Source organism: Diadema setosum, chromosome 8 (genome assembly GCF_964275005.1).
Source record: "Diadema setosum chromosome 8, eeDiaSeto1, whole genome shotgun sequence".
Lineage (NCBI taxonomy): Eukaryota > Metazoa > Echinodermata > Echinoidea > Diadematoida > Diadematidae > Diadema > Diadema setosum.
Genome location: NC_092692.1, coordinates 9,735,974 through 9,748,928, shown reverse-complemented (window position 1 = coordinate 9,748,928; position 12,955 = coordinate 9,735,974). Strand labels below are relative to the sequence as shown.

Sequence of the window (12,955 nt, the reverse complement as noted above, 5' to 3'; positions counted from 1 at the left end):
GTCACACCACGTTGCCAAGTGAAATCGAAAGTCCTGACGTTTTCAAGAACAAAAAGCCACTTATCTGAACAGTACATAAACAGAAGGCTTATTTGAAAAGTTGTGTCGAAATAGAGTTTTCCTTCTAGTGTTCCGTATTGCCTTAAGTTGATAATTCCTTGCGTAATTACCTCAATGTTTCCTCGAATTATTCAGTCATTATTAGACGTTGAGACCAGTCATTTTGCAATGAATGCTTGCCTTACGTATATTCGTTGCGTAAGACCACTTCGTATACGATATTGCTCATGACTTAAAAGTGAAAAGCTTGCCAGAAGTTTACTCAAATCTGTCACGTACTCAAGTTGAGACATCATTTTGCTTTAATGTTGTTGTTGTTGTTGCTGGTTGTGTAAGATAACATGTTATTAAGATGACGAAACCTATGAGTCGCATACTCTGTTGTAACCGAGAAATCTTATTTATTGTGTCGTTAAAACATTTTTCAATGACTGATGTGCGGTCGACAGTTTGCCTAAAAGAGCAAACGACCTAACTTTTCGCGCGATATAGTCAACCATTCGTGTTACTTCAAGGCCTTAATTTTCTCAGTGTACTGCTTTCGTGTTTAAAACAACTTTCATATAAAGTCATTCTTCATTTATGTCAGGATGGAGCAGCTTTCAAAAAGTGTGACTATTTTTCTTGTCGGTGCAATGTTCTTCGATGAAAACTTATACTAAAATGTAAAGTGAACAAAAAAATCGATTTTGTATAACATGGTAAGAAGACAAAGAAGATAGCTTTAATGTGGAGCTTTAATAGAAACGTAACAAAATTAAGAAGTTTAAAATTTCTAAGGATTGTTTGTAAAATAAAATACCAATGATGCCAGACACCAACACCACACAAGCAAACATGTCATCAAAAAGATTTTGTTTGTGAAGAGGGGGCTTAAAATCCGTTTTCCTTCTTTTTTTTCCGTGAAACATTACGGGTACTGGAAATCATGACTAAAGGAACCGAGCAAACCAGAAATCAAGAACCACAATAATCATTGAAGTCTTTCTATCGTAAATCTGATAACGTATGTAATCTGTCTGGAACAGAATAAAACCTGTAAGGAACGTATCAAATGAGTTTTAGTTTAATATGTGAAGCAATATCAAACCAAATAAACTGGCTTGAGAAAAAAAAATGGATCGTTGTAATGTCTGATATTTACGTGGTAAAAACAAACTGATATTTTGTTATGTATAGTATAGACGGTTGATTGAAGACCTACTGCAAAGTATGTAGGCCCCTTTATATGTTTCACGATATGATATATGAATCATATACAGTACACAGACACAGACACAGACAGACAGACAGACAGACACACACACACACACACACATACACACACATATATATATATATATATATATATATATATATACATGTATACACATTTATATATACATAATGATTATATATATACCAAAAAATTACATTGTACTGACAAAGGATGTTTGTATAAGTAGCAGACGGAGTCTCGAGTACGCCATAGTTGAAATGAAAAAAATCAGTTATCATTAAAATGGCTTGAGGATTAAACCTTTTTGGTAGCATAGTTATCATCAATGATACATGAGCTGTAACCTTTGATATATTTCCATTTCTTTGCCAATTTTCAGTATCTTTTTTTTTTATAATCGAGAATTTCCAAGGAGACAGGAAAGAGAGTGTTGAATGGAATTTTGAAAGGAAGAGACGAGAGTGAAACTGAAAGGAATAGAGAAAAAAAAGACTAAACATAAGACATGCACATTATCCTTTTTATGTATATGCTTTACATGTGTGTGTGTGTGTGTGTGTGTGTGTCCGTGCGTACGTGTTTGTTTGTGTGTGCGAATACATAATACAATGTTAAAGGTATAATGTGTTACCAAGAGACCAAAGCCAAGAGACAAATCGACAGATGGTAATACATGTATGACACAAGCACCATCTTGGCCAATGTCTCGGTCTACTTCTCACCAATTTGTGCTGGCATGGCAGCATGTTCCACGTACTGGCCAAACAACAGTGACGGACCATCGGCCCGCACCCGGAAGTAAACTGAAACAACAGTGCCAAGGTTATTTCCTCCATCAGCAATCACGTGTGTGGCACGACTTGATGCATACAAAGGAAGAGATGTGTGCGTTTTTCTCAAGCAATATATTGCGTTTCCGCCACACACTGAATTTTATGAATCACAGGCAGATACATAATGACTGCATTTCGAATTCAAAACCAGCAAGCGTCGTAAACATAATACAAGAATCATCGCCTGAAATCCACCGCAAGTGACAAAATTCTCGCTATGTTAATTCTCATAAACTAAACATTTTTTTCTCTCTCTCTCAATTTCTGCTTTTTTTTCTTTATCTCTGTTTGTTTTTGTTTTCTCACTCCTCTCTCCCTCTCTTCATTCCTCTCCCCTACCCTCCCCCCCCCCCCATCCTCCTTCTTGCTCTCCTATTCTCCACACATGATAAACCACCATACATTTACTGCAATGACACAGGCATCAAACGAATGTTGAAGAGCTGGACACAACCGCACTGAAGATCGGTATTTTAAGTTCAGATGAGAGACATATCGCAAAATTTGTCAGACAAATAATACAAAGTTCCTCATATCGCACATATACACAAATTGTCATCTATAAATATATACATAAATATAATATATCACTATGAATGTTACATATGAATAACAACCCTTGTGTACACTACAAAATACATATAAGGGTGAATTCATCATGAATTGATCGTAAAGACGGTGAAATGAGACAAAAAATACAATAAGATAAATAGTCTTTCCTGTTGTTTTTGTTTTGCTACTTGGCTTTGTTAAAAGCTTCTAATAATTTCTCCATCCTAACAGAGTTTTGGGGCATGTCAGTCAGTACACAAAGGCAGAATGTAACAGCACTTTTCACAGCACACTGAGGCAAAACAAAGTGACTGCACACGTACCGATGTCCAGGACATATTCACGAATCGCAATGAACATGATTATATAGCAGAGCAAAACCAAGCACACTTTGCAGTTCTGTATGAAAAAAAAAAAAAAAAGATCATTTCCTATAGTAAAGTTGTAATTGACCAGTTGTTCTACAGTCAACATTAACACTGATTAAAATCACACAAAAATTCCCACGGCAGTTCGGGAAAGCACATAGCTTTGGAGGAATGTTTCTGTTGTAATATACAATACAGCTGTATATCAGCAAAGAGGGATTGGTCAAAAACTGCCATAATAGTTTGCATTTAGGGTGTGTGTCCATATCTGACCATTGTCTCTTCATTCAAAATCTTCTACTCAATCAGCCCTCTCCCTCATCTAATATTTCTATTTGTCTTATGACTGAAAACTGTATTTTCATACGAAGGATAATGAAAGTTTCTTGTTTTATATGCAGGTGTAATGTCACTTTATCACTATTTGTTAATTATCACCACTTGCAGAACATCACTGGATGATGACACTAAAAATCAAATACACTGTGCGTTAAAATTGATTTTTCGTAGGGAAAAGGAAAAATCAAACGAGGAGAACAGTATGTGGTTCATTACAATTGCTAAAACATATAAGAAGAATATGGAATTTCAAAAGATATCAGTCACAATAAAATACTAGTATATTATTCCTGAGGTGACAAGACCTTGTATCTAAAAAAAAAAAAAAAAAATAAAAGACAAAAAAAATAATGAATTCAAGAGAGCGTTAAAACTGTTACCATTTTCGCAACATTTTTCACAGAATAATTTGAATGTTGATGTCAAATAATGTAGGAAACAATGTTTTGGATTACATCAGTAATTATGCTGTTTTAAAGGACAAGTTCACCTTCATTAACATAAGGATTGAGAGAATGTAGCAATATTAGTAGAACACATCATTGAAAGTTTGAGGAAAATCGACAATCTGTTCAAAAGTTATGAATTTTTGAAGTTTTTGTGCAGTCACCTCTGGATGACAAGACTACAGCAGTGTATGATGTCACATGTGTACAACAATATAAGGAAAATATAAAGAGAATTTCACAAAATTTCATCTTTTGAAAAAAGTACACATTACCTTGACTTGTTATTGACATATGTTATGGGTAATGTTATTCCCATTGCCTTTAGAAAGAGGCAAGTCAAGTGCTCTTTTAATATGCGAAAAAAGTGAAAATATGTTGAATTTTCTTTACATTTTCTTTATACTGTTGTACTCATATGACATCACGAGCCTTAGTAGTCTCCTCATCCAGCGGTGCCAACACAAAAATTTTAAAAATTCATAACTTTTGCATCGATTGTCCAATTTTCCTCAAACTTTCACTGATGTGTTCTACTAATATTGCTGCATTCTCTCAATCCTTATGTTTATGAAGGTGAACTTGTCCTTTAAAACTCAAGTCAGTATTTTTGATATTCAGAATTGAGCCAGGAGGTTTTGGTATTTTTGTGCTAACTGAGATATGAGGTCTTGTCACCCCAGGGATAATATGCAAATTATACAAGGTAATGTCATCAACTTAAAGCTCTGCCATTGGTTGGCACATGAAAGTATTATGAAGTCATTCTTTATGTTAATACAGCGATAAAACTCCACTCAGCTTGCACTGTCAAAAATTTACAATGTAAAAATTGCTCAGTATGTGTCAACTTTAGAATAATTTGACCAAAAGGGTATACTTCTTTCCTCCAGATTCAAGTTAGAAGAAGGAAATCTAAAAAAACAAACAAACTTGTGTACAAGAGGAAGGGAGAGTTGCAATACCAAAGTATCACCTCAGCTAATTTGCACATGTGATTATGAGCGCTACCACTGGTCTGCTAAAACATTTACATCTCTAGAATTCCATAATTTTCTTAAGCTTCGTCTCATTTTGTAAAAAGCCTTTCCCTGTTCTGTGTGCTAAATTACTTTTATGAAAGCTATACTGGGCATACTACTTGAAACTGGTATGAGAAAGGTTAACAGACTGAAGTGCTTATTTCCAAGAACAAAAAACAAACAAACAATCAAACAAACACAAAAACCTAATTCTACACTAAAACTTTGTCATTATAGAATATCAGCCAATAATACTTTATAGAACAATGCACAGATGATTTTTGACAAGGGCCCTGTCTACAGAAATGCATTTGTTTGAGATAAAAAGCACAGGTTTTTGTTTTGTTTTGTTTTTTTTTTTTCATGATCCATTTTCAGCTGTTAGTGTCTGCACATACTTTACATGTTTACTTTGAAAAACATGATTGCGACAATATAGAATGTAGGAAAATACGTATTGAATACAAGTATATGTCTTGAATATTGTTATTACCTTTGTACTATGTCATGGTATGACAATTTAGAAATATATGAAGAACCTCTTGAATAATGTTCAAAGAAAATATTTGGAAATATATGAAGAACCTCTTAAATAATGTTCAGAGAAAAATATTGCCAACAATTTGAAATGTCAAGGTACTGCATTTACATAAAAAAAAAATTAAAATGTATGTACAATCAGCCAAGTATTACAATCCAGTTTGATACTGGCAATGCAAGGAAGCCAAATTTACATACACACACATAAGGGAAGTCTGTTCCTCGAACGACCACATTTGTTAGACCTTCAAATCAGATATTTATTGTGTTTGGTTCAGATTCAACAGCATAACTTGCTTGCCCTTCACCAAATCATGTTATCAGAATAACTTTACACACTTGTTTCTTTTCTATTTCCATAATTTCTCTCTACTTTGCAGAACAGACACAACAAATCTAAACTTTTGTTCCAGTAAAGACATACTTCTCAATTTGTTGCAATACACAATCATAGGAAAGAAAGAGTGGATTATATAGAAATGCTCACAGAGATAGTAAAAGGTGGAACATTTTTAAACAATCTTAATGTAAATATGAGACCAAGCACAACAATTTCCATGATGGTAATTATGTGCAGTAGACTACATTTTTGTCATATCAATTTCTTTGAGTGGCCAACAAATTTTGACATTATGATAGTAATTCTTCATGCTATGACTGCGAACAACGATAATATTACCTCCTACCCATCCGTCAAGTCAAGTCAAGGGAAACAGATACATATGGCACAGAAATCCTGATGGTAACACAAAAATATGGTTTGAAAAACTCAGTGGGACACTAAAGAAACCCATTTGGTATGCCTTTTTAACACCCTTCTTCCTATTTTCCTTATAGCCTCAAAAGCTACATCCAAAGTTATTCTTGGCTGTATTTGACTGAGAAGATTTTTCCTGTGATTTACAAAGTGCTCATCATTAGGAGCTGGGTTGTACAAGGCAGGCTGGGAAAGACTTCGATTTAGAAGAGCATTGTGGCAGAATCTTTCTATAGGCCAATTGAAGGTGCACGTCCACAAAAATGTTGGCACACCGGGGGGAATGAAAATGAAAGTCCCCACCGTTGCAACATGCCCCCTGACCGAAATAGAAAAGGAGAAGAACGGAGGGACCATGTCTCCTTCACGTGACATTCCTACCAAAGGTGATGGCACAGAATATCGCGTGACTGTGAGTGTTGGTCACCTGAAGAATGGGGAAGGCGGACACGATTTGCGAAATAACTTTCTCCTAGTCACAAGAGAAGGAGGTGAATACATTGTGCAACACTTGCAAGGTATTGATTCTTTGTTTGTTTTTCATTCCAAGAAGTATGTCTCTATTTATTGTGTATACAGTCTTACCTAAGATATCCGGCATGTCGGGACTAGCAGTCAGCCGCATAAGTGATATTTGCCGGATAAGCCAGGTATGCTCAAGCACGACACTTTCTCGAAAGTTGTGTTGGGGTATGCACAGGGCATTACCAATTTATCATTTCTTCAAAGATATGCATGATATTTGCATGTTTGATCACCCAAATGATGTGAAAATGAAAAGAATTTGGCATATGTATCCCAATTTAATTATTGCCTAAGATTTGCTAGAGTTTTTTTTTTTTTTTGTTATTGTTTAAGGGAATCTGCGTGCTTTTTTTTTTTACTTATTTTTTTGTCCAAGAATAGAGAGATAGAAAAAAAATGAAGGGCTGGATGAATGAGGGTGGACTGTATATGCATATACACTTATGCACATGCATGTATGTATGAATATCTATATACCTCTTTTGATGAATCCTTGATTCTGATTGGTCCAAAGCACAGTCAATAGTCTTTGCTATACTGCCAAGCAGCAGTCATCTAGTAGTTTTTCAAGATGCAGATAAGGGTATCTTGCATGCATATATATATTTGCGCATTGTTGAAATTGCAAACTGCGATTTGCAGGCATACCTACATTTTGTGCATTGTGAAATGATACTTAATGTAATTCTGTTTTCTCTGACTGGTTACATGATACAACTTCATTTCCATGCCTTAATTTAGCATGAATATCTTAAAATTAAGTGGGATGCGGTATGCAAAACAAATATCAACTGGTTTCTTTTGGATCGTGATTAAAATTATTTGTCCTTGGTGATTTCTCAACAGTGTTATGCCCCTCAACTTTGTCTCGGGCATGGCACTGTTGAGAAATTACCTCTGGGCATACAGTTTAAACCATGTCCTTCGAAGCAGTCCTCCTATATTATGTTATCATATCATATGTCCCAAACAAAAATTACAACGTGACCCTCCGCAATAATAACTTGAAAAATAGTGAATCAATACACATACAATGTCAGGGTATGAAACTATAACTTATTATCCACATCTTACAGAAAACCCCATTCAATTTGCTTCAGTGGTCACAGAGAAATGAGGATTTTTGTGAAGCATGTCAGGAATCCCTTCCTTCCAAGTTCTGTCCATTGTGTTCACACATTTTGCAGTTCCAGGAGCAGCCAAGTGCTAAACTTGGAAGAATCAGACCCACGACATGCTTTACAATGATCCTCATTTCTCTGTTACCACGTAACCAAATTGAATGGGGTTTTCTGCAAAATATAGCTAAGATGTTATATTCTATGACCCTGAAGTAGCATTTAGACAATTTAATCATATTGGAAGTTATCAATGCAAAATTCTGATTGTATTTTTTGGGAGGACATAAGGTATATTTAAATGTACAAGTAGATATACATGAAGAGCAGAAAGCCGGACATCATATTTTGATGGATCATCTCACAATGGGAGGTATAGGAGGTGGTATAAAAAGGATGTGGGAGACCATACCTGGTATTTCAGTTCCTGGTTCAGACAACACAACTAAGTGTGGTGTTATTTTCATTCCCCCCCCCCCCCCCAGAAAAAAAAAGAAAGAAAAAAAGAAAGACATTACCCATAGTGATGATACACACTCTTAAATAACATGACGTCATTCAAAGACTTTTTCTACAAGTGTTCAAAAATAAAATGCCAATTTATGCTATGGAAATTAACATCACATTCTCCCCACACTCCGTTCCTCTCCCTCTCCACACCCCACCCCACCCCCCAAAAAAAGACTTGCCGGAAGTGCTATATTTAGCAACAAGGCAACGGCGACCACTTGTACATGTTACAAATCAACATTCATGAGAGTTAGAAAGTATCAACAAAGTAACCACATCTCATGCTGCTTATTTGAGACTACTTGAAACGCGCGCCTCTTGAAACATTCCACCGGTGGGTGATTTTGGACACAATGGCAGATGACAAGGAAAAAGAAAAGGAAAAAAAAAAAAACTTCCTTGGCTCACCATCAAAGAACTCTGCCTGTCGCTATATTTAGGTTTTGAAACTAGCATCCGGGTTTGAAGGGAAACATTTCCAGCGTCAGCTGGGATAGTTTAGGGGGTGAGCGGGGAGTGGTGGTTGGGGTCAGTAATGACGTTGCGTCCATGTTAAAGATTCTGTGCGTAGCTCACGATTCCATGTTCATTGCAATTAGCAATACTTGACAAAGCACAAAATGTATTCAAGGTCTTGATTTGACGAGGGAGGGGTGGGGGTGGGACTTTGAAGTCCATAAAGGAATCCTCAAAACTAAGAACTTTCCAAGTCATATGCTCAGGTGCGCCCCTCCACCACTGGTCACCCTCTTCAGGAGGGGTGTGGCCATCCCCCTCCGGCTCGCACCGGTCCCTGAACTGGCCGGGATGGAGGAGCGGGCAGAGGAGCGGTGAGGACTTCGAGAAGACTGCCTCTGTTTGGAGCTGTAGAGCTTCTTCAGGGCCTTGGTTGACTCTCTGAATTCGAAAAGACAATAATAGAATAGAATGCAGTTACTGAAAACATAGAAAGGGATTCACCAATTGTATGTGGTGTTCAAGACTGCTACTTGGGTCTTAGCATGCTATCCTACATTATCATTTTTAAGGAAATAAAGCGCTGAGTAAAGTTATGAACAGCTACCTTTGTTCATATTAAGAAAGAAGGGACACTCTATATCAAACACGACAAATTATATTGTCAGAAGAGGTCAGTAGAATATCATATGTGCTATAACATGAAAAATGCCCCCTGTGGACTGGCTGATAAATGTTATAAGTGGCATGCTGTGATTCTAGGCAAAGGTTTGGTTCAAGATTTAGAAAGATGTCTTTGGGCATATTGCCCTACACATTTTGTGTTTGTGTTTGTGTGTGTGTGTGTGTGCATAAGGTCATCATCATTCTTCAAAAGCGACCTTGGAAAATAGATGGTGACACCCCATCATTTTGTAAGATCACTTCACGAATCTTGAGGTGCCTTACCGTGAGAGTGCCCCCTCTGTTCTCTCCAGGTTGCGCAGGGCCTTGGTGACCTTGGCGTTGGTCAGGCCGAGGTCAGCCAGGGTGCGGATGACCTGGATCCTGATGTACTCGCAGGAGTCCAGCTCCAGCATCTCCAGGAGTGTCCTCTGGATCCTCTCCGACTTCATCCCAACCACACCCTACGAAATTGCATGACAAAGATCTATGAAAACATGTCCTTTGGCATAAAACATTACCAATTCCACCAGCATTCATACACTTCACTATCATGCAATGCTCGTTAACACAGGCTGTTTGCTTCCATGTCACACTGTATACGCCACATATTTAGCGAGTCTAATTTTTCGCGAATTGAGACTTCACAACAGTTTTGCGAGTGGTTAAATGCACGTTTGTGGAGTAAGCACTGAACAGAGAAATGTATGCGGGCATGTCACATTTATGGCAGGATTATCTAATGATTTTAAATTCGTGAACTGCACCCGACTCACGAAACTCATGAAAATAAAAAACCTCATGAAATACATGTATTTGGCGTATACAGTAATTGAAGTTTGCTGGTCACATCTTCTCTGACCCTCATCCAAGCACACCTTTAAAAAAAACTGTGCCACAAATGAACAGGTCTTCCGAAGAAATATACATCCTCTCTTTCCTACTGTGGAACAGATAATTTAAAATCTTGTATTTACAAACTTGTACTACACTTGTATGCTTCCATTCCATAAATAAAATCTGCCTGTCTTAATAGCAAGAAGCCTCTCAAAATATCTTGCCACAAATGTACAGGTCTTTAGGAGAAGCATACTAATATTCTTTTTTTTTTCCCCCATCACTAATTCCACAAGAACCCACATAATACACACTCATACATAAAAAGAGAAGAAAACAAAAAACTGCACATGCTGCAATCTTACATTCTGTGAAGAAACTTACATGCAGTACTAAGTACAACTGACATGAAAATATTCATAAAGCACTATCACACAGTTATTTTGTAAGCTATCACAACAATGTTAATTATGGAAGAAGCGTATAAACATGCAAAAATATCCATTTAAAAATAAGCCTAGGATATTATTAGCACATTAAGCCCTTGATGATCATGTACTTGACTCTGGTATTCATCACCAAATTCCCTCAAACAGCTGCCTTTTCCGACTTACTTTAATAGAAGTTAAAAGAAAAGTTATTGAGTCAATATGTAATGAAGCAAAAATCTATTTAGACTTACATGATTTCTTTTTCTATGTATTGGGTAATATACAAATATACCAGGTCTAAGAGGTTCTGGTTGAAAATATGTGCATGAGGTGATTTCACCCCTCAGAAAATAGTGCTATTGAAGGCATGTAGTTTAACACGTAGATGCAGTGCATTTGGTGGAAAACTGTACTGTGACACGATGTCTCATGCACTAAAATATGCACTTGTGACAAGGGTGGTGCATGTGAGCTTAGCAAATGTTGCCATGGCAGCCTGATATAGCTTTTTCTTTTTACTATTTCCCTTGGGAAACAGTTGGACTAGGATTTTCATGGAGAAATATGCTTTGTCACTTTCAATGCCCTCGACCAATCAGAGGACAAGAAATTTGTCAGGGATATAATAGTATCTATTCTTTTATACATTTTAAGCTTGAGCTTGATACTGATAGAAAGGATTTTCAAATACATCATTAGGGCCAAACTACCCCTGCCCTTTCCCCAGTCCCCCTCCCCAACAACACACATGCACCTGCACCTCTTTAATCCAGTTTACAAGTAAATAAATACCAATAAATGAAATGAAATTAAAGAATGCATCTTACTCAATATTTCATATTTCTTTCAATCAAAAATAATTTTGAATTCATGCCATCTAAAATTTTATTTCAATTTCATAAATGATTTCATTTCATGCCCATTGCTTATCATTTCAAATTTATCTATTTTTCCTTGTTATTCTGAATGCTATTCATTTTATATTTCATTTCACGCCATATTTTTTTTTCAGAATTTAAATAACAAATGCTACTGGAGTATTACTTGTCTCCTCTGCTTTGTTTTAGTACCACTCTCTGATATCATACTGAAACAAGCTTCATGAAGTTCTACCCAAAACTCCATCTTTCACTGGGTCAAACAATATCTTAGAAGCAGTCACTATCAGTGCTTGTACATAATTTTGGGTCGACATATACAGAATATTAGCACTGTAGCAGTGCGACTAAAGGGTAAATAGATGTTGGATTCTTTTTTTTTTTTCCTTTAAATATCTATTTTCTTCTGATTACACAGAAACTGATGAAACAGATTAAAGTATAGGTTGAAATATAAACATAATTATACACTTGCATCACCATGTTACCATAAAAATATCAAGAGATGACTGAAATATTCTCTCATCTTTCTACAGATACAAATAATCGGCTACTTCATTTCAATTTAATTCAAACTTTGCCTGCAGAAATCCCCAAATAGCTCACATGTGACAACTCAAGTTCTCGTGGACTTCAAGAAAACTTAAGTTCACGAGGGAATGAGTTCAGAAAATCTCCCCTCACCTTCACAAAAGGTCTAGAAAAGAGGGCGTTCAAGGACTCGAATGTAACGAATCCTCATACGTCACACATACTGTCGTACGATGTTCTCAATAATGGAATCTGTAGCGATATATTACATTGAAGCACTTTCATTCCAACACACTTTTCAATAAGACATTGCTGTGGACTGGTTACAACATCACAAATCTATTAACAGAACACTTGACATGACAAATGAATGCCAATGCTATTTTTGGAGCACGCGGGGACAAGACTTTTTCACCCGGCAGCAAAAATTTCGCAAGAGCAATATTATTTATGGTCACCTTGTGAGCCACGTTGCGCAATTTGTGGAATGAACAAAGGCAAGAACTGCTGGCTTCCCGCTTTCCTCCTCGCCACCTCTTACTGTCCATGGTTCCACAGAACCAAAGAGGAAGAATGAGGCCTTAACAGCAGACAGCACACTGCGCGTAAGAAAATCAGAAAATTGATCTACAAAACCCTTCTCATTTTCTGTTTCGAAGATTGCTCTCTCCACTACGAACATATCTTTCTCGTTCATCTCTCTCCAGTCTGCTAAATACAATAAAATAAAAAGTAATAAACAAAGAATACAGATATACAGTATTTCCAAAGTGCCATCTGTAGTGACTGTGATTTCCAACAGCAGGTCTTACACAAACAGCGATGTCTGTGCTATGTCAGCGTGCATACATAAACGAGACAAAAGACAAC

General features: G+C 36.6%; 1 protein-coding gene across 1 annotated transcript in view; it reads right to left on the bottom strand.

The window, feature by feature from the left end:
- Positions 1-8,512: 8,512 nt before the first annotated feature.
- The window catches only part of LOC140231799 (uncharacterized), a 41,659-nt gene continuing 37,216 nt past the window's right edge, over positions 8,513-12,955 (bottom strand). The window contains exons 24-25 of the mRNA XM_072311953.1: positions 9,694-9,872; positions 8,513-9,186 (exon numbers count right to left, since the gene is read on the bottom strand). Coding sequence (XP_072168054.1) covers positions 9,000-9,186; positions 9,694-9,872 — 366 coding nt within the window. The 3' untranslated portion in view covers positions 8,513-8,999. The remainder of the gene's footprint in view (positions 9,187-9,693; positions 9,873-12,955) is intronic.